Source organism: Megachile rotundata, chromosome 3, assembly GCF_050947335.1.
Source record: "Megachile rotundata isolate GNS110a chromosome 3, iyMegRotu1, whole genome shotgun sequence".
NCBI lineage: Eukaryota > Metazoa > Arthropoda > Insecta > Hymenoptera > Megachilidae > Megachile > Megachile rotundata.
Genome location: NC_134985.1, coordinates 4,922,401 through 4,946,787, shown reverse-complemented (window position 1 = coordinate 4,946,787; position 24,387 = coordinate 4,922,401). Strand labels below are relative to the sequence as shown.

The 24,387-nt window shown below is 36.0% G+C and overlaps 1 protein-coding gene across 1 annotated transcript; it reads right to left on the bottom strand.

Annotated features, from left to right (window-relative positions):
* Positions 1–4,852: 4,852 nt before the first annotated feature.
* LOC143264094 (uncharacterized) lies at positions 4,853–5,599 on the bottom strand. Its single transcript, XM_076529594.1, has one exon. The coding sequence runs from the start codon at positions 5,597–5,599 to the stop codon at positions 4,853–4,855; it is 747 nt and encodes a 248-aa protein (XP_076385709.1).
* Positions 5,600–24,387: the final 18,788 nt, after the last annotated feature.

The window sequence follows — 24,387 nt, the reverse complement described above, 5'->3', positions numbered from 1 at the left end:
ACCGTGCAATAAATTGTGCGAAGGCGAACTAACGAAAAGCTAATTACCTTAGATGACCCTTTTTACTAGACATTAAACATTCTGGTATTGCACACGGTTTTCTGTTCACTGGTCACATACCGTTCGTCAATACCTGGCCAGATAGCACAAAGTACAAAGCAGTCGGTACGAGAAATGAACTGTTTTACGGCTCCGAACGTTGTTTTGTAAAACGGCTGCTGGTACGTGCTATACCAGAATGTTTAATGTCTGGTAAAAAGGGTCATCTAAGGTCACAGCATCCACATATGTCACTATGAACTATTTCCAATTTATTGTTGTTTCTTTTATGTGACAATTTAAACGGTAACACTATCGACTTACGCAAGGCTCATATCCTACATTCTGTGATTACACTGCCAGCTCCTATATTTATATTTACATAGTTTAACGCCTTTATTAGGTTTCTTACATTTAAATGGCCTAAACGTTCATGCCACATCTGTAATTTTCTATCATCTTCACTAATCTTTTATGCCATTTGTACTTCTGAATATATTATAAAACAAAGATTACCAACCTTGTTTGCCATCAATTTTACATTACCTTCATAATCTCCTACAGTGGCAATATTCTTATTAAAAATTACTTCTGTCAACTATTCGTACAACTGATACTAAATTGGTCCTCAAGGCTGGTACCAGAAGGGTATTTTCAAAAATTTATAAACTTTTCGGCGTTCTCATCAATAACACTTATTCTAACCTTTCCTTTACCTTTAACATTTGTGGAGTTTTTACCAGCTAAATGCAAACTTTTATTTATTGGCATCATATCATCAAAGAATTCTTCATTTTAACACAAATGAGTGGTGCATCCACTATCTAAATACTACTTTTCTTCCATTTCTCCAGGTGTAATTCTACTTGTAGCCTATGCAAGGAATGTTTCCTCCACCATCTTTGCATTTCCTTCATTGGCAGTGAAGCTTTTATGCCCTTTTGGTGGAACTCTCGCAAATATTTTGCACCAATGTACCCTTTTCTATTACTCTGAAACACGTAATGCTATAGTTTGGATTACTTCCTTTCAACGTACCTTTTTCATGTTTGCTTTTATTTTGTTCATCATCTTTCCCCTTCTAAAAATTCTGTCTACCAGATTAATTCTTCTTCATTGCAACCAACATTGCATTTGAAACCACATTAGTGCTGCAACTTTGTTTCCTTACATCGCTCTCTTCTAAGATTTTTATTTTCAGTGCTTCAACACCAGGCAAATTATCTCCAGACCTAATGGCACACCTGAAGTTCTCATAATTTGCAGGCAGACTGTACAATAACATTATCGATAACAAATCAGGGTTGAAGTCTATCATTTCTCCCAACTTATCAACTGCATCAAAGAATTTGTTGATGTGTTCTCTCGTATTATCCTCTTCCTACATCTTCTATAATGTTAGTTGTCTCAATAATGTGGCCTTTCTCGCAGGCCCCTTTGAAGCATGTATTGACTCCAGCTTGAACCGTGCATCACGAATTGTCACACATCCCTTTAATTGTTTCGTTTCCCTGTCCTCTGTTAACCATCTAATATTATAGGCTATGTATGTGCGTCGTCGTGCCGACAATATTTAGCGGCGGTCTCTGACACGTTAGAATTTGTGACAATTCTCAAAGTTGGAGTGGACTGTATTGAATGGTTGACTTCGAGTTTAAAACAATAACGAACTTTATTAAATCGTGAGTGATACCGGACTTGTGTATAACTTGAATGTATGAATGTTGAACTTTGTATTTTGCATGTCGATAGTTTGTCTAATGTCTAATGATGTCTAATGTCTATCTAAAGTTTTCTAATGTCTGTCTCTCCGACGCTTTTCCGCGATCCAGGAAAGCTCGGAGTGGGCGTTCACACTTCCTCAAACTTGGAAGGGATAGCAAAAATGATGTTCCTATTGGATGACAAATATTAAGTAGAAGGGACAAAAAAGTGACATAGAGAAAATTGGGTTTTTCCCAAAATGACCGTAGCGAGTAATAAACCTAAGGAGTACCTCGACATGAATGAAAAATGCAAACAAAAGACTCTACGACTACGGCTAAGGGTTCTGACCCCAGATGTACTGGCAATAAATCAAGAAAAAACTGGCTAGAATGTAATGACTCCTTGGGTCCTATTTCTGCTACGAGTCAAAAGCTATTGAAATTAACAAATGTTTTCTGAAGGACCTAAAAATTACAAACTAATCCTCTCTAAGGTCTAATCTTCTCTAATATGTATTCTACAACCTAACAGGCTACTACCGTATTTGCATCACCCTGTACAATTTGTGGCTTGACTTTTTCACCAGACATATATTGCCAACAATTATTTTTTATTAAAAATGCCTCAGCCTGTATTCGTTACGTGTCACAGTTGCTTTTATTTAAAGTTTCAACTGTCACCAAATTTAAAGTTATCTTTATATGCGACGCACATGGTTAACCAAACCTCTTTACGAGAATACTATTTTTTCTTTATACACAACGCACGTGGTCAACCCAACCTTTTTACTCTTTTTTCTTATCAACATTACTGGGCCCATAACTTGTTAGAATTATGGGTTGAATAGAAATAATATTCACTTTTGTATTTACTGAACTATTTCGTTATTATATACAGTAATCGCCCTATAACACGGTACTCTTATAACGCGTTTTCATACAACGCGATTTCATGTCCCTCGTATAACACGTGTTTCTTCCCATATAAGCGGGGATTCCCACGTTATATTTCTGTACCGCGAAATTTATAATTTGACAGTTCACAATCAATTTCGTGTACGTTTGCACGTTGTATCAATTGTGTTCTTCTAAAATTAAATTAAATTATTGTATTCAATTTGTGTTTCTAGTTTTTGAATTGTAAGAACATTGATTATATCTTGTTGAGGCTATTTGTTTTTCGCGCTTTATATCCATGTTGCGTTTTTCTTTTCTAAATTAATATTGTTTTGTTTTCTTGACGAACAAGAAGATATGCTCTTAAGTAAAGAAAATAATAAAAATTCGAAAAGTGAAACTTTTGAACATTCTACTAAAAAAAGATGTTCGTGGAACGTTATTTCAGATAGCTCCGACAGCGAATAAACATGTAATAAAACTATTTTGGAATTATTTGATCTATTTGAAAATAACTGTTTTTTAGTTACATACGTATAAGTTTTTTATTTAAAATGTTCTTAATTTGATTTTAATAAAACGCACATATTTCGTTCATAACATAGTTTTTCCTTAATATTCGATTTAAACCTTCCTTAACGAGAAAAGATAAACATGAATCCATTTCACATATACTCCCGGACAAAATGATAGCACATGTGTGCTATCTTTAATTTGTTGTCTTTGTTTTTTTACTAATCTTTCTTTTTTTAAATCATGGTAATAAAATGAAAATGTCAGTAAAAAAAAATTCATTTCCATTTCTTCGAAGACAAATGGGTGGGGGTGGTGTAATGATTTGGGCTGGAATTTAAACGGAATGGATACAAAGGCAAAACAAATGTACATTTTCTTCAAGGAAAAATGAATTATCGAAAATATATAAATTTAATCTCAAAACAAAGTAATGAACACGCACTACGAATTACCACTGATAAATTTATTTTTTAACATGGCAATGCTGCAATTCTCCGAATTAAAGTCGAAGAATAATTTTTTCAAAGAGAAAACGTATCGGTTTTATCGTTGCCCGCACGCTCCCTGGACCTGAATATTATTGAAAATTATTGGGGAGAACTAGCACGTGCTGTATATAAGAATGGAAAACAGTATGATAATATTAAACAATTAAAAGAAGCTATTAACACTTTATTGACCGGTCGTTTTTGAGGCTGCGAGTCACTAAGTACCGGCTGAGTCGCGCGCGCACTTACTCCCAGTACCGGCTAAATTTTCGCTATTTATTGTGTTGTGCTTATTCCTTTTGTTTCAAAGGAATGTTATTTTATTAATATTTATACTTTATTTTGCATTTATTTTATATAATAAAGGGCCGTATAAACTAAGATTCATAAAATAAATTCAAGGTAACAGTAATTCAATTTTTCGACAAGCATTGGCAATCGAAAAGCCTATTAACACGTTGAGTGCCACGTCAGTCATCGGTGACTGACACTGAACTTTCCGTTCAGGCCGCGTCAGTCACCGGTGACTGACAGTGTAAAATATGACATAAACTACAAAATTTACATTGTTTTAAGTTGTTACCTAAGATTTATTTAAAGTCCACTTAATTTTTATTTAATACGGGATTCTATTATTAATGGATTTTATTAAAACATGGTAAGCATAAAAGGCATTGCTGTACCACGATACCAGCGCGCTTCTAGGCGGCGTGCGTGGCCTGACTGGGATTTCCTTAAAAAAACGCGTGGCACTCAACGTGTTAATAGGCTAGCGGTCGATAAGCGTTGGCAATTAAAAGCCGATAAATAGGCTACCGGTCGATAAGCGTTGGAAATCAAAAAGCCGATTAATAGGCTAGCGGTAAATAAAGTGTTAAGATAGATTGGGATAATTTGCCACAAAATACAATTAACTGTTGGGTTATACTGTTATACTGTTGGGTTTTTTAATTAAAATATATTTAACTTGTAATATAATTTTAATCTTTACGGATTACAAAATGCACGTGTGCATCGCACCACGCGCCTCGCCACGATCAAGACTCCACTTTTTATTCTTTTGTCTCCCACTGCTGCCAACTCGAATATTATATCTATTTCATACAAAACAATAGAACATAAATGGCGCGAATAATACAAAGCACGACGCAAGTCTCCACAATTCTCCACCTGCGTAGAGCTTTCTATTTTTCGCAGTACATATAATTAATATAAACCTATTTGATTACAACTCCACACGAGTTTTTCTTTAGTCACCGCTTTGGTAAGAAAATCCGCTTTCATTAATTCTGTATTAGTATAGAACACATGGACACGTCCTTTGACAACTTCATCTTTGATAAATTGAATCTTTAACAAGACATGTCGCAGTCTACGAGATGATTTCGCTTCTTTAAGTACATCGATTGCTGATTGACTGTCGCTTGCGATACGTACAGGTGGTTTACATAGGGTTTCAAAACCAAGTTCGGATAACAACCCAGTTAGCCATTTTACATTTTTAGTTACATCATGAATCGCAAATAGTTCTGCTTCACACGTAGAATCTGCTACGCATTTCTGTTTATGACAATGCCATGTTATAAGAGATTTTCCTAATTGTATTACCCCACCTGAGAAAGACTTCATTTTAACTCCATTTCCCCAACTGGCATCACTACTTCCATTAAGTTCGCCTTGTTCTCGATCATAACGCAACTTATAATTTAAGGTATTCGATAGGTAACGCAATATTCTTTTTCCCATCATGTAGTGACGCTTTTCTGGACGAGCATTAAATTGTGACAGGTAACTTGTCGCGAATGCAATGTCTGGTCTGGTTCTACTACTTAAATAAAGTAACTCCCCAATTAATTCTTGGTAGATCTTTATGTCAATGACCTCATCAGACGGATCAGGCTCTTTATCTTGTCCTGGAACTATAGGTGTGGTCACCGGTTTGCAATCCGACATCCCATATTTTTTTAACCGACTTCGAAAAAGGAGGAGGTTACTCAATTCGATCAGTATTTCAATAACGTCTTAATGTATTCTTCCTGAGAAATCGTTATTTCTTTCTCAAATAATTTAATTTCCATACCTAGAAACGTATTTTTAACCGACTTCGAAAAAGGAGGAGGTTACTCAATTCGATCAGTATATTTTTTTTTTTTTTTTATTTTTATTATTTTCTATGTGTGCCCGCCGATTACGCCTAGCTGGATGCACCGATCGGAACGAAACCTTTTGCATCTGGTAGGTTCTGACTCCCCATTGGTACCATTATCAAAAAATTTTTCAGTTTTTAATTGCAAAGTGTTGTTATTGCAAAAAAACCGGCAACTTTTGAAATAAACTTTTCTCGATTTTAGTGCGCTTTTAATATCTCATCACGGACATGATTCTGAACAATTTTGTTCATATACAAATTTCGCGGAAAGCTTTAGTTTTCGAGATATTAGTGAAAAATTGTTGAAAATTTTTGAAATCAACTTTGGACGATTTTAATGTCCTTTTAATATGTTATCAGGGGCACGATTCTGGACAACTTTTTCCTTATCCGCAATTAAGGGGAAGCTTTAGTTTTCGAGTTATTAGCGAAAAGCTATTGTTACTAAATATTGAATTCTACGTATGCCTCCGTGTCTCTGGTGGTGTATGAGTCAACATGCAGTCACCGATTTTCTACTGTTTCTACAAACACGTCTTGTCGGCCGATAAAAAGAGTGAAATAAAATAATTTTAAGAAAAAAGATACGCCGACTTCGAAATGCACTAAAAAGTATAAAATAATTTCTATTTCCTAATGAAGTAATTTGTATTTCATTCAATCATACAATTACGTAACAGATATGAATGAAACCTATTTACTCGTTAGGTAGTATATTAAATACATTTCAACCTTTTCGGAGGCGGCGCATAATTAAAAATACTTCAGTAAACGTTTAATTTTGCGCCGCCTCCGAAAAGGTTGAAATGTATTTAATGTACTACCTAACGAGTAAATAGGTTTTATTCATATCTGTTACGTAATTGTATGATTGAATGAAATACAAATTACTTCATTAGGAAATAGAAATTATTTTATACTTTTTAGTGCATTTCGAAGTCGGCGTATTTTTTTTCTTAAAATTATTTTATTTAATTAATATATATTTAACTTGTAATATAATTTTAATCTTTACGGATTACAAAATGCACGTGTGCATCGCACCACGCGCCTCGCCACGATCAAGACTCCACTTTTTATTCTTTTGTCTCCCACTGCTGCCAACTCGAATATTATATCTATTTCATACAAAACAATAGAACATAAATGGCGCGAATAATACAAAGCGCGACGCAAATCTCCACATATACAAATCCTTAGCAAAGCGGGTACTCGAAGTAATAGAAAATAAAGGCGGATTATTATTATTATCATATCATTATTAAATTTGTATTAATTGCAATGTAACTTTCTTTTTTATGAAAATATATGTATAAATTCTGTGAATGTGCTATCATTTCGCCGACACTATTTGTATATTTCTTCTGCTTGCTCAAAAACCTAGCAAGGTCAACCATATTTACTAAGAAGTTCCTTCTCTCTGCCATGTAACAATTAGAATGGTATGTATTACATTAAAAAATTCTATGTAGTTTTCAAGAAATTAAAGATAGCACACATGTCCTATCATTTTGTCCGGGAGTGTACATAACGCGTTATACGAGGTCATACGAGCGCGTTATACGAGAATACTCGTACTACGCGATTTCCTATAACGCGGAACTCATACACCGTGTTATAGGGGGGATTACTATATACAAAAAGTAAAACCCACATGGCGCACATTACGTTAGAACACAAGAAAGAAGAGACAAAAGACGAAGACTACCGCGACTTAGGTGCCGAACTTTACGTACCATACACACATAAACATACAAACTGTCATGCGTTGAGAAATCTCAACAACTTCCTTTCTATAATCGTCGGTAATGGATATATATATAAAACTATAGGCACAAATATTCAAACGGTATATACTACCTGCACGCGAACTTGAGTTTTTCCACAAGACGTACCCAAAGGAAAGGGCAGAACAACCCTCGTCATCACTTACAACTCATGATTGAATAACGACATTTCCTCATCTTAATTCCACGTCCACAGTCAAACACATATAAAAATCAGAACGATAGTTTTAAGACAGAATTTGTGTAACGTCACACGAATAGATACGAATAACATAGAAAGGCAAAGTTAGCACTTGCTTCATACTTAGAAAAAATTGAGAACACCACTACATACGCAACAAATTGTTCCTTATTCATGACAATTTATAAATTTGAAAATATAGGAATTTATATACTTCAAATATTTAAATCTGAAAATTTAGAAAATAAACAATTTGTTAGTTTGTAAATGGGTCATTCCACGCCAAATCGACCACATTTGGACGTCACCATTTGCGATTTTGCTTTAATCAAAATATGTTGTAGTTCATGTGAAATTAGGGGGGTTTAATTTTACCGGTTTCGAATTTGTTAAGGAATAACAAGTCTTCAAAGTTTTCAATTTTTGCCCCTATTTCACTTACGAATTTTTTTCTCAGACACTACTCAACCGATTTAGCTCATTTTTAGTTTGTTTTATTCATAAAGGATTGGGTTATTTTTAAATATTTTTTAAAATTCCATCAATTTCTGATAAAATGTTGCATATTCTTTTTTGCGAGTTTTTCAATAAGAGGCGTAACGGGTTTAAATTAAAAAAATTTATAGTCATATTCTTTGATGCTTCCCCCTTAAAATAATCCTTCAGAACGGTGGAGCCTCGAAAACCTACACAGCTGAAAGCTGGAAAAGACGCGAGGTACCTCCGTTTTAGGTAGGTGAGACGCGCGCTCAGATATTATGATCGGTTGTTTTATACCACGGGACCCAAAGCAATACAAGAAGACCTCGCATACGACTTAACCCTTTCACTGCGGCGCAGACCAGTGACCATAACAATATCCGGAAATTTGATACTATTCGTAGGACTTAAAAAACAATCATTGCAAATGAATTAAATATATCTATTATTGATTTTTTTTATGTAGCCTTTTATGCTATGTTGAGTTTACATAACTTAACTTACAGATGTCTTCAATAACAGCTAATTAAATGTAAAATAAAACATAAAAGGGAAAAAAGAATGACAAACAACTTTACATTATGAACGAATAAAGATAGTAAGAATATAATAGAAAAAATTTAATAATCCAGTTCTGTGTGGTATATCCTAAAGCATGGATCAACACATAAAGCTACATCACATTCTTTGCATTTATACCTAGTTTCTCGACGAATTTTGTGGTTACTGCATACTGCACATTTTCGGGCAGGATCTTTTTTTACAAGACGGATTTAAATATGTGCTGGGAAAATGCCTTTCAATAAGACGTAATGGGCGTATATTTACGTCTCTTGTATATATCGATGAACATCTAGAGACGTATATTTACATCTTTCGTGTATATCGATAGACTTCTCAGGATGTATATTGTAACGGATCGGTGAGGGGACGGAAGAAAAGGTCCCTGAGGTGGAGGACAACCAGGGAAAGCGGTCCTCCACTTCCGATACGCACATCCACGGACGATTTCTTTAGTGGGGCGCCAGTGCAAACGCACGCGTCCGGGGGAATCACCCTTCCGACTGCTTTTCTGGGAGCGGTACTCAGAGGGGGACAGAAAAGGAATAGAGAATTCGCGAGTATCTGTGAAAAGTTCTACTTTATTTCGGGCCGAAGTGGGCCCTTCGAAAATAACGGAAACGAGCCTCTCGCGGTACAAAGTTCGGTAGGGAATCGGGTCGCGATCGCTAATTGCGAAAAAGGGTATCGCGACACGGGGGTTCACGGTACGCGTGAGAAGTACAGCAATGAAAACGGCGGAAAACTTTGGAGCACAACGGGAGCACGCCCTTTTAGGGTCGTGGACAATAGGGGGGACGCTAGCCCCAGACATAAAATACAAAGAAAAGAAACTCGGACCAGGATTAGCGGCCTGGGAACGTGGAAAACGGTAAAAGGAAACAAAACGGGAAGAAAATAATCCGCGAATACGGTCCTTAGGGTCCTCGTCGCCGGGGCTGGTGGTCCTATCGCCAGGGACCACCCACACGCACACACACTCACACACGTACGTTAATACTCCTGTAGGAGGCAAAAGTCATACCTTTTTTTCTAATTGGATAATCGTTCCCACTCCGTGGACGTCGATGTCAGTAGCGGCAGACTCCCACACACAATCGCATACAAAACGAAGGAAAGAGAAAAACCGGAAGGAAGACAGACACACAGAAAATCGTATGAACAAAACAAAAAAATCTGGATTATATTAGTCGCGCGCGAGGCTTTCTTCGCGGCTCGCTGACTCCTGTCCTCCTTATCCGTGGTTTGGGTCCTCGGTGCGCGGAGTTTCCCCTCCCCGAGGATTTCGGCGCCAGGGAATGGCCATGTCATCGTCGTTCTGGCCAGGTCCTGGCGTCCCTCGGTGTTGGCTGCCGGTCGCTCCCGCGGAGGTTGACGGGTGGCTCGGTGACCGGTCAGTAAGCGGCTTTGGCTCTCGGTCTCCATCCCGCGCCTCCGTCTCTCAGGTTGGGGTTTTCTCATGACCGGGGCCACGGATTCCTCTTCTTGTCCTGGTGGTGGACTCGCGTGAAGGTGCGAGGAGGGGGAGGGGAGGGGGGGGGGGCGAATAAAAATGATATATATAAAAAAAACACATACACCCTTCCATACACCCTGTGGCGAGGGGTTGTCAGGGCGGAGGAGAGAGGCCGGCGGGCCTGGTGGCCACTCGTCCTAATACGTTCTCGATAAGCAAAAGTTCAGTCCTAAAAAACTTGCTTTTATTGAATAATTATAATACTGTAATAGTCATATCTTTAACTTTCAATAGACTGCAAACCAACATCATTATATGTAAAGAATTAGAAGTCACAGTTTCAAATGAGTTTTCCAAGAAATTATCTTTCGCTCATACGATATCCCAGAAATCTGTATACAGAATATCGTAGAGGTAGTGTAACTCCCGCAAAGGTGTTGTAGTTAAGATGATTTTTAACAACTTTTTCTTTGCAAAAATGAAGTTTGAAACTTAGTTTTTCAATAATTAACGAAAAACTTCGACCAATTGGAGCACGAGACTAGCACATGTCCAAGCGCGGGAGTGGCGGGGTCAAGCGAAAAAACTGAGTGTAGTCATGAACAAGTGTCTTTGCGCTGGCACAGTGTAATTATTTAATAGGAAGCTCTTGTATTAATCTCCAGTTGAATAACGACTAAAATAATTCAAAATAATGTTGTATGATCATTCTAGGGCGAGATGAACTGGGACCGCAGGCCTTTCATAGTGTAGTCCGGAACCTGGAGCAGTCTACTACACGCTAATTCGTAGGTTGCCTCCAGTACTTTAGTGCGATCCGTTCGCCAAGAAGTCTCCTACGAAAATAAAGCTCCATCTTGTCGTTCAAACAGTGCCTGAGTTGCATAGACAAGCATTCCATTGAAAATCGTTCCTCACCTAAGCATTATCGATAGTGTTTCAAGAAGCATCACACAGTAATCCATGATGCCTTCACGAACACAGCATGTGCTGCGGTGCAAAGCGCCCTCCCTCGCAGGAAGTCACGATGGACGGTACATTCGGACTGTGCTCGCTCATACAGTGGCGGCCATATACTTACGTACACCTCATATTTTAACTTTAAAATCTGATATATTTCTACAAAGCTCAGATAGTGGTATGAACAATTAATTTCTAAGAATCTTGAACCCTGATGTTCATATTTACAGTAGAGCTTTGGCTTATTTAAAAAAAATGAGTACTTCGTAAATGTTTTCTTTTGTTCTGTCGGTTTTGCAGCGGACAATTACTTACGTACGCTTTTGTTTCGTACAGCTACGCCAATTGTAAACAATATTTACCAGTATTTAATGGGCAGTGTTTGCAGTTAGACGTATTATAATAGTGCTGCAATGAGTAAAGGAAAAAATATCACGCCAGAACAACGGCGATTGGTGCAACAGCTTCGGAAGGATGGAATGTCGTACCGAAAGATTTCCGAGAAATTAGAGATTTCTGTTATGGCTTGCCATCAAGCTATACAACATATTACCCTTCATGGAACACCAGACAACGTTCCTCGTAAAGCGAGACCTCGAAAAACTGACCAAAGAACAGATCGCAAGATTCACTGATTATCTGAAGCGGACAGATTCAAAACTGCAGTTGCCATCCACAAAGAAATAGCAGCAGATCTCCATAAAAAAATAAGTGTTAGAACTGTCCAGCGAAGACTTAATGAGTTTCAACTATACGGACGCGTTGCCAGAAAGAAACCGCTCATTTCAGAAAAAAATCGTCGGGCTAGGATTGCTTTTGCGAAAGACCATTTAAACTGGACACCTCAGCAGTGGTCCAGAGTAATTTTTACAGATGAATCGAAATTTAATCGATTTGGATCTGATGGCAAAGTATACGTGAGACGTCGTAAAGGAGAAGAATTTCATAAAAATTGTATTAAACCGACTGTAAAAGGTGGTGGTGGGTCGGTACTCGTTTGAGGAGCTATGACAGTAAGAGGTACTGGTCCTATTCATCGCATAACTGGAATCATGGACAGATACGCATATTTGGATATTGTAAAAAACGTATTACTACCATTCGCCGAAGAATACATGCCACAGGAATGGGTCTACCAAGCAGATAATGATCCAAAACATTCCGCTAAAGTTGTCAAGACATTTTTGAGTGACAATAATATTCGCGTAATGAACTGGCCAGCACAATCTCCGGATCTAAATCCAATCGAGATGCTGTGGATTGATGTTGACAAACATGTACAAAAGCAGAAACCCAAAAATATTGATGAATTGCACACTATTGTACAGGAAGCATGGAATTTGATACCCGCCAGCAGATGTCTCGACTTATCGAATCCATGCCGCGAAGGTGTGCCGCAGTTATAAAAAATAAGGGTCTACATACGAAATATTAATGTATTATAATTATAAGTTAAATAAACATGTGAAAATATAGGTGTTTCGATGTGTACTTAAGTATGTGTCCGCAGAAAACTTGACACTTTGTCATAAAAATACGAAAAACTTTTTAATTATAGCAAATTAAAGAAAGATATTTTGAAATCTTATTATGCATATTGTAAACCTATAAAAAATATAATTGATTTTCATATATTCGTGTAACGTATAAGTGTAGAGGAAATAATATTTGATTCTAGTAAGTGTACGTAAGTATATGGCCGCCACTGTATGTCCACAGCTTGCCGTTCAGCTAATTCCAGTGTGTGCTTTGGTGAATTCTGAAAGACAGACCTCGTTAATGACGGAAGAATTGGTGTCTGGCCTAACACTAGACATTCCGTGCTTAGGTTTCTCCGAATTTTATCGCCAATACCCTAACCTGGAACATTAGGGGACGGGTCAGATTGATGGTTTCCTCCTTCCCACGGTCTGTGTGATATATACTTACTTTCAGCATATACATGGTTACGGATTTTCACAACTTCATACTGCTGGATAGAGTTTACTGAAGAGACCCGGAATTCCCGATCGTCCAAAACCTAAGATCAGCTGGATACGCACCGAAACAGTGTCAACTCAGGGGATCTCCGCCAATTCATCCGATTTTATTCCCAATGCACTTCTGCTAAGGAGAATTTGGATCAACTCGTGTAAAGTTTTTGAACTGGAAAAAGTACCTGATGTCGATCGACTCTCCCCGGTCAAACAAGAGTGCTAAGACTATTTCCTTTCAGCTTACCACCGTACTTTAAAAGTTCATACTCTGATTAGTTGAACATCTTCCTTGCAAGGCTAACTCCACACTAGAGTTTTGCAGATCTTCCGTCCCTTGGAAATTACGAAGCGACGATCTGAGAGAATTCTGGAGCTACACAGAGCCTCCTGCAATTTTGTGGCGGAATATAAGCTTTTGCGGCACATTATCATAGGTCACAGTACGCCAAAGCGGACCGATTGCAACCTTCCCAGCAGAGCGTCTTGCGCATCAGTATAATCACTACGGGACTGTCGAAATTTCGCGTTTCTTTCTTTACCTGCACCAAACTTGTGGTTAGCAAGAAAAAAATAATTTCTTTCTCCAACGACAGACTCGTCACAAGCAAAGCAAGAAATACGAAAATTTGACTATTTGCTGGCAACGCTGCTGGTAGCGCTTACTGGTATAGTGTAGAGTGTAGACTAATATTTCGGGAGTTTTTTTAGTAAGTCGATATCAAACAGTTCAGTTAAGTACTTAAATTATTACCTTTACACAAGCCCTAATCTGCTACACGTGTAACGACCCTGGAACCTAGGTTCAGTTTGTTACAAGCGCTAGAAAGGTAAAGAGCGGCTTTTACCCCCCTGAACGACTCATTTTGCAAATAAAGATTGTGGGATTCGTGTGGTGTGCGGTTAAGGAGTAAAATCCACAGGTCAATATCTTTCAACAATAAGGTTTATTCAATAAAACGATAAGAAATGAAACTAACAAATAACAATAACAACAAAATAAAGAAAAGTATATAGATTATAAATGATTAATTAGAATAAAGAATTAAATAGCTTTTGAAATAATAATAATAATAGAAATAATAGAACTTGACAAATTAAACAATATGTAATAGATACAGTGGATATTCTATGTAAGCAAATCTTTCGGGTCTGAGGTTTTGCGTACATGTACAGTGGATATTCTATATAAGCAAATCTTTCGGGAGTGAAGTTGTGCTTATATCGTACAGGTCCTACATTGCTTGATGTCTTGCCGAACGTAGGAAAGGACAGAAGAGAAAAATACATATCATGGTCGCCGTTTGCGTATATCGTAAAGGTGCTACATTTCGAACGAAGGAGACTGAACGTAAACAAACAGTGACCTACTAGAAGGACACTCCTAATGCAAGAATTAAAACTTCTTTATTTTCGACTTTTTTTTGTTGAAATTTTTTCCATCATATTTGTAACATTTTTCTCATTAAAATGAGACCAAACACGACATACTTCGGGACATATTTACTTGTAATTTCAAGTGTTACGCATACATCGATGATTTTACTCTAATAAGATATTGCAAGTAAATATAACTCAAATTACATCGTGTTTGGTCTCATTTTAATCAGGAAAACGTCACGAATATGATGGAAAAAGTTATATAAAAAATGGATGAAAAATAAAAAAATTAGCAATGCTCAAGTATTGCAAACAATCGAACAGACTTTTGATCTTTGCCGACTGCCACGATCGTAGCGTCTCTTTCTTTTTGACTCGCTACCCTCTTCGACGTGAGAAACTTTTATCGTCAATTACACCAGTAAATATTGTCCAAATTATATCGTGTTTGGTCTTATTTTATTCGGAAAAATGTCAAGAATTAATTGGTAAAAGTTTGATAACGAAAAAGTCAAAAATAAAAAAGTTTTATATTTGCATTGGTATTGTCTCACGGATACACTAATACCCGGGTCACGTTACATTTCCCGGCGAGCGAACCTCGGGCGTCTCGAGGGGTCTCCCCCCAGTGGTGGGGATAACATTTTTGCTTATATCGGAAAGGACATTTTTGACCGACTTCGAAAAAGGAGGTTACTCAATTCGATCAGTATATAATTTTTTTTATTATTATTCTTTTCTAAGTGTGCCCGCCGATTCCGCCTAGCTGGATGGACCGATCGGAACGAAACCTTTTGCATCTGGTAGGTTCTGACACCCCATTGGTACCATTATCAAAAAATTTTTCATTTTTTAATTGCAAAGTATTGTTATTGCAAAAAAACCGGCAACTTTTGAAATAAACTTTTGTCGATGTTAGTGCGCTTTTAATATCTTATCACGGACATGATTCTGAACAATTTTGTTCATATACAAATTTCGCGGAAAGCTTTACTTTTCGAGATATTAGCGAAAAATTGTTGAAAAGTTTTGAAATCAACTTTGGACGATTTTAATGTCCTTTTAATATGTTATCAGGGGCACGATTCTGAACAACTTTTTCCTTATCTGCTATTAAGGGGAAGCTTTAGTTTTCAAGTTATTAGCGAAAAACTATTGTTACTAATACATATATTGAATTCCACGTATGCCTCCGTGCCTCTGGTGGTGTATGAGTCAACATGCAGTCGCCGATTTTTTACTGTTTCTACAAACACGTCTTGTCGGCCGAAAATCAGTATACATGTATAATAACTATTGTTATTGCAAAATCCTATTCTTTGGTATTGTTATGTAAGAAATGTCTCACAGTATCCTATACAATTCTCCCCATTCCACTAAAAAGCGTGAAATAAAATAATTTTAAGAAAAAAAATACGCCGACTTCGAAAAGCACTAAAAAGCATAAAATAATTTCTATTTGCTAATAAAGTAATTTCCATTTCATTCAATCATGCAATTACATAACAGATATGAATGAAACCTATTTACTCGTTAGGTAGTATATTAAATACATTTCAACCTTTTCGGAGGCGGCGCATAATTAAAAATACCTCAGTAAACGTTGCTGCCAATAACCAGTTGATTGTGGTATGACGTATTGGAAATTAATAAACCCTGAGAAGGAATACGAACCATTATAGATATATCTGGTAATATACGTAAATGTAACGACTACATCTTCATTTCGCAACGTTTCTGGCATAAATGAAATTGAATCGACTTCGTTCGCATGTGGAAGCCATGGATCTAAGAACCTATAAACGGAGCCCACGACACCCGAATTACCAAATTTGCGGCAGATAGGCTCTATCTTCATAGAATATGTGGCGATCGAGTCTTTCCGTCGCATACTCTATGAATCTAGATAGACCATAGTTACATTCTACACGCACTAACACCTACTTCGCAGCGTGCTGTCGAGTTATATGTATAGAAAAAAAATAGCTATACAAGCTTTGCCTATGTTCGGCTGTCCAAAGGTTGACATGTTCAAGATAATCTTTTAATTTTGCGCCGCCTCCGAAAAAGTTGAAGTGTATTTAATATACTACTTATCTAGTAAATAGGTTTCATTCATATCTGTAATTGTATGATTGAATCAAATAGAAATTACTTCATTAGGAAATAGAAATTATTTTATACTTTTTAGTGCATTTCGAAGTTGGCGTATTTTTTTTCTTAAAATTATTTTATTTCACGCTTTTTAGTGGAATGGGGAGAATTGTATAGGATACTGTGAGACAGTTCTTCTGGGCTTTTTTTTTTGTCTGCGTAAATGCCATGAACATAATTAAGTAAAAGACAACATGAATATTCGGTTTTCAATTTTTTTTTTTTCGCAAATATCTCGAAAACTAAACCTTTCCGCGAAATTTGTATATGAACAAAATTGTTCAGAATCATGTCCCTGATAAGATATTAAAAGCACACTAAAATCGAGAAAAGTTTATTTCAAAAGTTGCCGGGTTTTTTGCAATAACAACACTTTGCAATTAAGAAATGAAAAATTTTTTGATAATGGTACCAATGGGGAGTCAGAACCTACCAGATGCAAAAGGTTTCGTTCCGATCGGTCCACCCAGCTAGGCGTAATCGGCGAACATACATAGAAAAAAAAATATACTGATCGAATTGAGTAACCTCCTCCTTTTTCGAAGTCGGTTAAAAAGCCGCTCTTTACCTTCCTAGCGCTTGTTCCATCTAAACGTAGGTTCCAGAGTCGTTACAAACTCATAAACATTGAGATTCAGAAAAAGGCAATAAACCGCACTTTATCATCCATCATAAACCAAGACCGAAACCGTCACTCCTAATCCAAGTTCGCAGTCCGTTACAGACCTATAATAAAATTTCTGGAAAAACTCTAAACATAACGTTTCCCTTGTTATCCCTATTGCCAGTTTCCGGCCCTCACTTCCTTCCTCCACCTGTGCTAATTTCCAGGACTCCTAACCTAATCACAACTAAAAATTTCCCTCTTTTGCATAGTTCCTTCCTACTTTTCCTGCCATTCCTCTATCGATTCTTATTTCAAAAAGCTTTCCTTTTTAAGGAAAAACGAAGCAATGGCAGAACAAATTCAAACACCAACCTAAACACATCTGTAAAATTCATCATCAAGAGTTAGGTTAAAATAAACTAAGTGTTAAGTTTTTACAATTCACCATTTCTTTCACATCACTCTAAATTCGTCCTCGCGACATTAAGTTGCTGTCGAGCACTGCGATCAATTAGTAACCTGATTAATTCTTTTCTCACCATGCGAGTTCGCGACTGTACACAAACAATTCCCTATGAAAGATTGTTCACAATAGCGAATACTCTTGCGTTAATTGTCTCTCACATGCCTAGAGCATGTTATTTCCAGCGAAATGTTATATGTATGAAGCAGCTTCGTCGCTAGTTGAGATAGGCAACAACTTGTTGCGCAAAACAGGACTACAATAAGCGAGCAAAATACAGCAATAGAGGGAACCGAGTGATATAGCAGCCACACACGGAGAGAAAGTTGAACGACATTAAATTTCCATAACGTTGTAAGGGGTCGTATATGCCATGCTAATAACTCGTGCTAGTAACATTACCAACACCATTACGTAGTCAAATTTTTACGTTTCTTACTTTGTTTGTATCATGCCTGTCGTTGAAAAGAGAAAATGATTTCATGGTGGAGAAAGGCGAAGGAATATAAAAATTCGACTACGTACTGACAATTCTATTAGCACGAGTTACTAGCATAGTGTAAACAACTCCTAAAAGACCATCTGTTTTGCAAGATGTTCGAACATAAGTGCAGCTCTATTATACGAAAAAACACACAAGGATAACATTGCATGTTTTCCTCGGCCGTGAAATTTTATTGATTTTGTTATAGTAAAAGAAAGAATATTATTTTCTGTACCGATCAATTAATAGGGTTCTTATTTGCCAGGTATAACATACATCTATACTATTACTATAAGATCTACTAATAAGCCAAATGAGACTATGATGTAATAATGTGATATACCATGTTTCGTGCTGGCTTCTGACTACAGTTTTCGATCTTCATTATAGAATAGATCATTTGGGATAACATCATTTTAGAACTTTAAATCTCCAACTTCCAAATCTTTCCAAATCACTTGATTTCTATATCCCTAAATTCCTAGATATGAGAATCACTGATGTGACAGTGACAATTAATATCACTGTGGATATAATATCATAGTTTAATGTATCCCATGATATACACACGCAACAAATCTACCATATCTGATACTGAAGGCAATGTACACTGATATACCACTACTGATATCGTTCTGTTTCTCACCAGGTGTTCTCCTTTCGAAGAAAACAAATCGACTGCAGAGTATCAATAATTATCGTCTCCCATGGACTCTCATTTCGCAGATGTATAAAAAACTAATATTATTCGGCGGACATAAACCGTCTGAGAACAATCGAATAGTATGCTTCCTCGTAAACTTGTATTGCATAAAAATATAATGATTTAACTTTGCTCAGAAAATTTTCTTCTTTCGCCTTTTCTTCTACCCTATTATTTTCATCATGACACTATTATACCACCACGATACAGCCACGCATCGCGTTACTCGCACCCTACCTTCGTATGAATAAGTAACTCCACAGTCGTACAACCTGTCAATCACTCTGTTGCATGGAAAGAATTTTTATTTCACTTGATATCATTCACTTCATATATTTCGCTTGAAAATCTTCCGAAGAGGTAATATTTGCAAAGAGTGAAGTGTAATGGAGAGTGCATTGGTGTCTTGAAGATCAGAAGTATTTGAGCCATTGCACGTGATGGTAGAAATAAATAGCTATTACAAGTGGTGTATGTTCTTTCTGTCGATGATAGGACTTTGGCCGTACACAAGTAAAAAACTTCGAATCTTGCAAAATAGCATTGTCAGCCTCGGTACTTGGGTATCCGTAATTTCACAGGTATGGGTTATTAAGTTTATTTCACGTACTAATTGCTATGTTCACGATAGTTTTTTGCATGTTACACATAGAAACAAAGTTTTATAAGAAAGACCTAGAATATTAGATATCAACTAAATAGATTCAGTTTATCGGTGGCAAATTGGAGAGGTTTTCGGGTGCAGTAGATCAAGAGCAATAGTGCATGGATTCGCTCATGTCAGTAGCTGTCGAACACCAAGAGTATTAGGTGTTTTTGAAGTGGTTTTTTAGAATGTGATTATAATTAAATGAGGGAAAATAAAAATATGAAATGAACAATTGAATATATTCTCCAAAAACCGGGTTTCACATGTGTTAAATGTATTTCTCGATTAAAGGTTCACTCTAATTTACAAGAGTTTAAATAATACTTTAACCCTTTCGCTACGGCGATTCAGTCCGCCGTAGTGCCACTCCTGAACGGGACTTCCGCCGAAAGTGTGCACATTGCGCGTGGATAGTGTATTTTGGAAGAAAAGGGATTTTTCTTTAAAACTTATAATATCTCCGTAAGATATAAACTTATTTAACGGGTAAAAAAGTCTCATTAATAATTAAAAAAAGTGAAGAAATAATACATAATATAGAGTAGAAAGTGATTATATGAATGTTGGGGTGTCACGCTTAAATAACCGCAGACAAAATAACGGCAACAAAATAACTGACGACAAAATAACCGAACGACAAAATAACCGACGACAAAACCTAACCTAACCGACAAATCACCGTTATTTGATAATTAACCAACACGGTTATTTTGTCGGTTAGGTTAGGTTTTGTCGTCGGTTATTTTGTCATTCGGTTGTTTTGTTGACGGTTATTTTGTCGCGGTTATTCTGTCTGCGATTGAACTGTTACTCAACCGAATGTCGGATATATCCGGCGTTCGGTTCTGCAAGTTTTCATGTGGATGACGAATATATCCGTGGTTCGGAGCGAAAGGGTTAAATAGAATTTAACCAGTTAACTGTGTCGCTGAAGTCGAGCGATGACGAGTATACTCGTCAATCACAGAGTTGCGCTGGTAAGATATTGGATCAAAAAGACGAGTTTATTTTATAAAATTGACACTTTTATTACTAATGTATATTTATTTGGTTAACTTAAACATATGTATATTACATACTTATTAGACGAAAAACGCAATAAAAATTAAATGCATATAATAGACCATCCCTGAAGGGACCCTATCATAAATCAGCTTTCCGACTTTTGCTTTTGCCCCTTTTACGCTAACATCTAAAAAACGTTGTCGTCGCACATAAATAAATTCGTTATGTGAACTGAAACCGATTGTTTCAGCCGGTGCATGCGGGGCGCATGAGTTTATCTCAAATTATTTATACTTTTTATTCGTTTGTTTTATTCCGGCCTGGCCTCAAAATATTCTAAACATCTTGAAATTTAAGAATACGTTTTGTTTTTCTCAAAAATTACAATTTAAATAGCCAATGGTCACTACTTTATACGCATGACGAGTATACTCGTCAATCACAGTTAACTGGTTAATTAGTTTTGATTTCGGCAAAACAAGAATTTAATCCTTGTGGGTTTTAACGAAAAACAAGCACACGAGGCCCCAAGAGAGACTCGACAGAGAATCTAACACGATCACGTTCAAAGATTTCTCTCGATTTGACGTTAGTGACTCAATTAGAATTCCTATACAAATTCCGTTTAACTTACATTCAAGAATTAACTAAGTCCTTGTACAGAGGTTCTGTATTACTCAACGTTCAAGAATTTACTGGGACCGACATGTCTTCTCTAAAATCCTTCTTATATCCGAAAAATGGGCGGAAACTGAGTGGCGCGTCAAAACTCCCGAAATACACTTGCAGAGAAATGTAACAATATCCGCAAGACAATACCAATGCAAATATAAAACTTTTTTATTTCTTATTTTTTCGTTACCAAACTTTTACGAAAAGATTTTTCACATTTTTCTGATTAAGATGAGACCAAATACGATATAATTTGGATTATATTTATTAATTTAATCGACGGTAAAAGTTTTCAATGCAGAGAAGGATAGCGAGTGAAGAAGAAAGAGACGCTGCTATCGTGGCAATCGACAAAAATAAAAAATTTGTTCAGTTGTTTACAATGCTAATGCGTTGCTAACTTTTTCATTTTCTAATCTATTTCATATACAATTTCCCCCATTATATTTGTTACATTTTCGTGATTAAAATCATACCAAACACGACGTAATTCGAGTTGTATTTACTTGCAGCATCTTGTTGGGGTAAAGTCATCGCTGTACGTGTAATATTTTAAATTATAAATAAATATGTCCCGAATTACGTAGTGTTTCATTTTATTTTAATCAGGAAAATGTCACAAATATGTTGATAAAAGTTTCATAAAAAAAATTAAAAAGAAAAAAGTTTTATTCTTGTATTAGGATTGTCCGACCGATACGTTACTGTTAGTTACGTTCGGACTCCTTCGCACGAAATAAAACGTTAATCAATATAGGACCTGCACGATATACGCAAAACTTCAGACATCGAAATATTTGGTAATATAGAATACATAGTTACTGTACTACAAAAGGAAGGAGGATCTCAAGGCTCTCAATTCGCATTTTCGAAAACAGTCACATTTTATTAATACGCAACGGACGTACGGTTTGTTATGATACAACAGACATAAATTGTTTTATAACACAATAGCATGTTCTGATGTTTTTCAAATAACACTTGACAGTAATAATAATATTTTTTAAAATAATAATATTTTTAGTCTTTAGCCTTCTTCGCTGTAGAGAGAAATCTGCTCCATCTATTACGGATAACATCGTTTATAACAATAACAATGGGCGCACTTACAAAATACCATATAGCCTGGTATCAAATAAATGATGTAAGCTCAGTATGGAAGTTGAATTCAGGTTAGAGGAATATTTATCTAAATATTACTATAAAATGCAGGTAAAGGGATTTCTAAATCGAGTCAGGCTTCATTGGAAAACGAATAATAAAGAGATACTTCAAATCATGCGAATACGCGCCTTTCACGGAAAACATCTTGTAATAATTTTTACGGGTGAGGAAAATATTGAATAGTTGGAAATTTCGAAAGTGATTTAGTAAATTCATAATATGTTTTACAGCCTTTGTTTACCCCTCAGCGTGTATGATGATGCTATATCACATTTTTCCTATTATTTTGGACAAAATTTTACCATTAAATGAATCTCGCTCAGTAAAATTTCCAATAGATCTGGTATTCTTTATTGACAAAAAACAACATCCAATTATCAACACTTTTTTGCTATATTTGTTGGTGATGATTAACGTAACTATATTTGTTGGGACGGAATCACTAATGATTATGATCGGCTCGCATATCACTGGTTTATTCGAAGTTGCTAGGTAAAACTGAGTTTTACATAAATTATTATTTGTAAAATGCACGTACAATCTACATAGAATGAAACAAGATCTTCGAAAATAGTAAATATTTCAAACGTGTCGTGACTGATATTAGTTTATGAATACATCGTACATTTTAAATGATATATCGTTTTTAATTATGAGTTTCTTAATCCTCATAAAACCTGAACACTGTTTTTTAAACCCTTCTGAAAACAATGTGATTATTAATTTCCTTCTCCATATTCTCATACATAATTATTCAATTGAAATGATAGAGCATAACCTAACCGAACATGATAGAAGGGTCTAATTACGCATTATGAACACGCAAAAAATAAGCAGATTTATAGATTTAAGATCAAACGCATGTCTTTAACGCAGTTTGCAAACACGGAATATGCAATTTTCAGTAGCGTGAAATGAAATATAACCAGTAAACAGTTTTTTAAAAGGAACATTTAGAATTTTGTTTTCTAGGTTGCATCACGCAGCAAACATTACAAGTCAGATAAATTGTTTTGGCTAGGTCTTAATATATTTAAATAAATTAATTTTATACTTTTATTATCCTGAATTATCTACAGTATTCTCTCCGTAAGTGTGAAAAGGTCTCTACCGTCAGAGTAAAAATTTTATCTCCGCTATTCAGAGAATCCCTCTCAGAATTAGTCAAACAACGATGAAATATCGGTGAAATACATACTAATTTAAGCGAAGGAAAAGATTACAATTTTTATATTTCTTATTATTTTTTCATGAAATTAGCAGAATCATAATTACTTATATAACAGGTGATTAAAGTTTTTAATGTGTAAGAGGACGGCGAATAAAAAGAAAGAAAGGTAGAATGTTGAAGCGGTCGGCAGACACGAAAGACTTGTGCGTGTTCTTTCTTTTAAATTCAAAAATCGAAATTCTTTATTTTTTATTTTTTGTGAATGAAACTGTTTGCCGAATCTCAGTCCCTCTTTGTTTTTGTGCCGCTATCCTTTTCTACGTTTGGCTCACTACAAAAAATGTAGTACCTATTTTATAAATGTGAAACTTCAAACCTGAAGTTTTCACACTTATGGAGGGAATACTGTATTTCGTGTTTCTAATAGTTCGTTAATTTATCGTTCTTAGTTATCATTTCCAAAAAGCCATTCTTTCGGAATCCTCTGTGTCGCATCTTGGGCAAGATTCTGCAAATAACGAAAGTATCAGTTATATAGTTGATGGTGTTATTGCACATCGAATGGCACTTCAGTGAGTATTTTTCTTTTATATGTGTACTAATCAATTCCGGCCTGCAATAATTTTAAATTTTTAACTAGAGATTCTCAGCCTTTTCTTCATGTTAATGCTTTTGTAAACAGTGGTTTTCTTTATTGACACCATAACATTTTCTGCTACAATGTACAACGCGCACTATAATC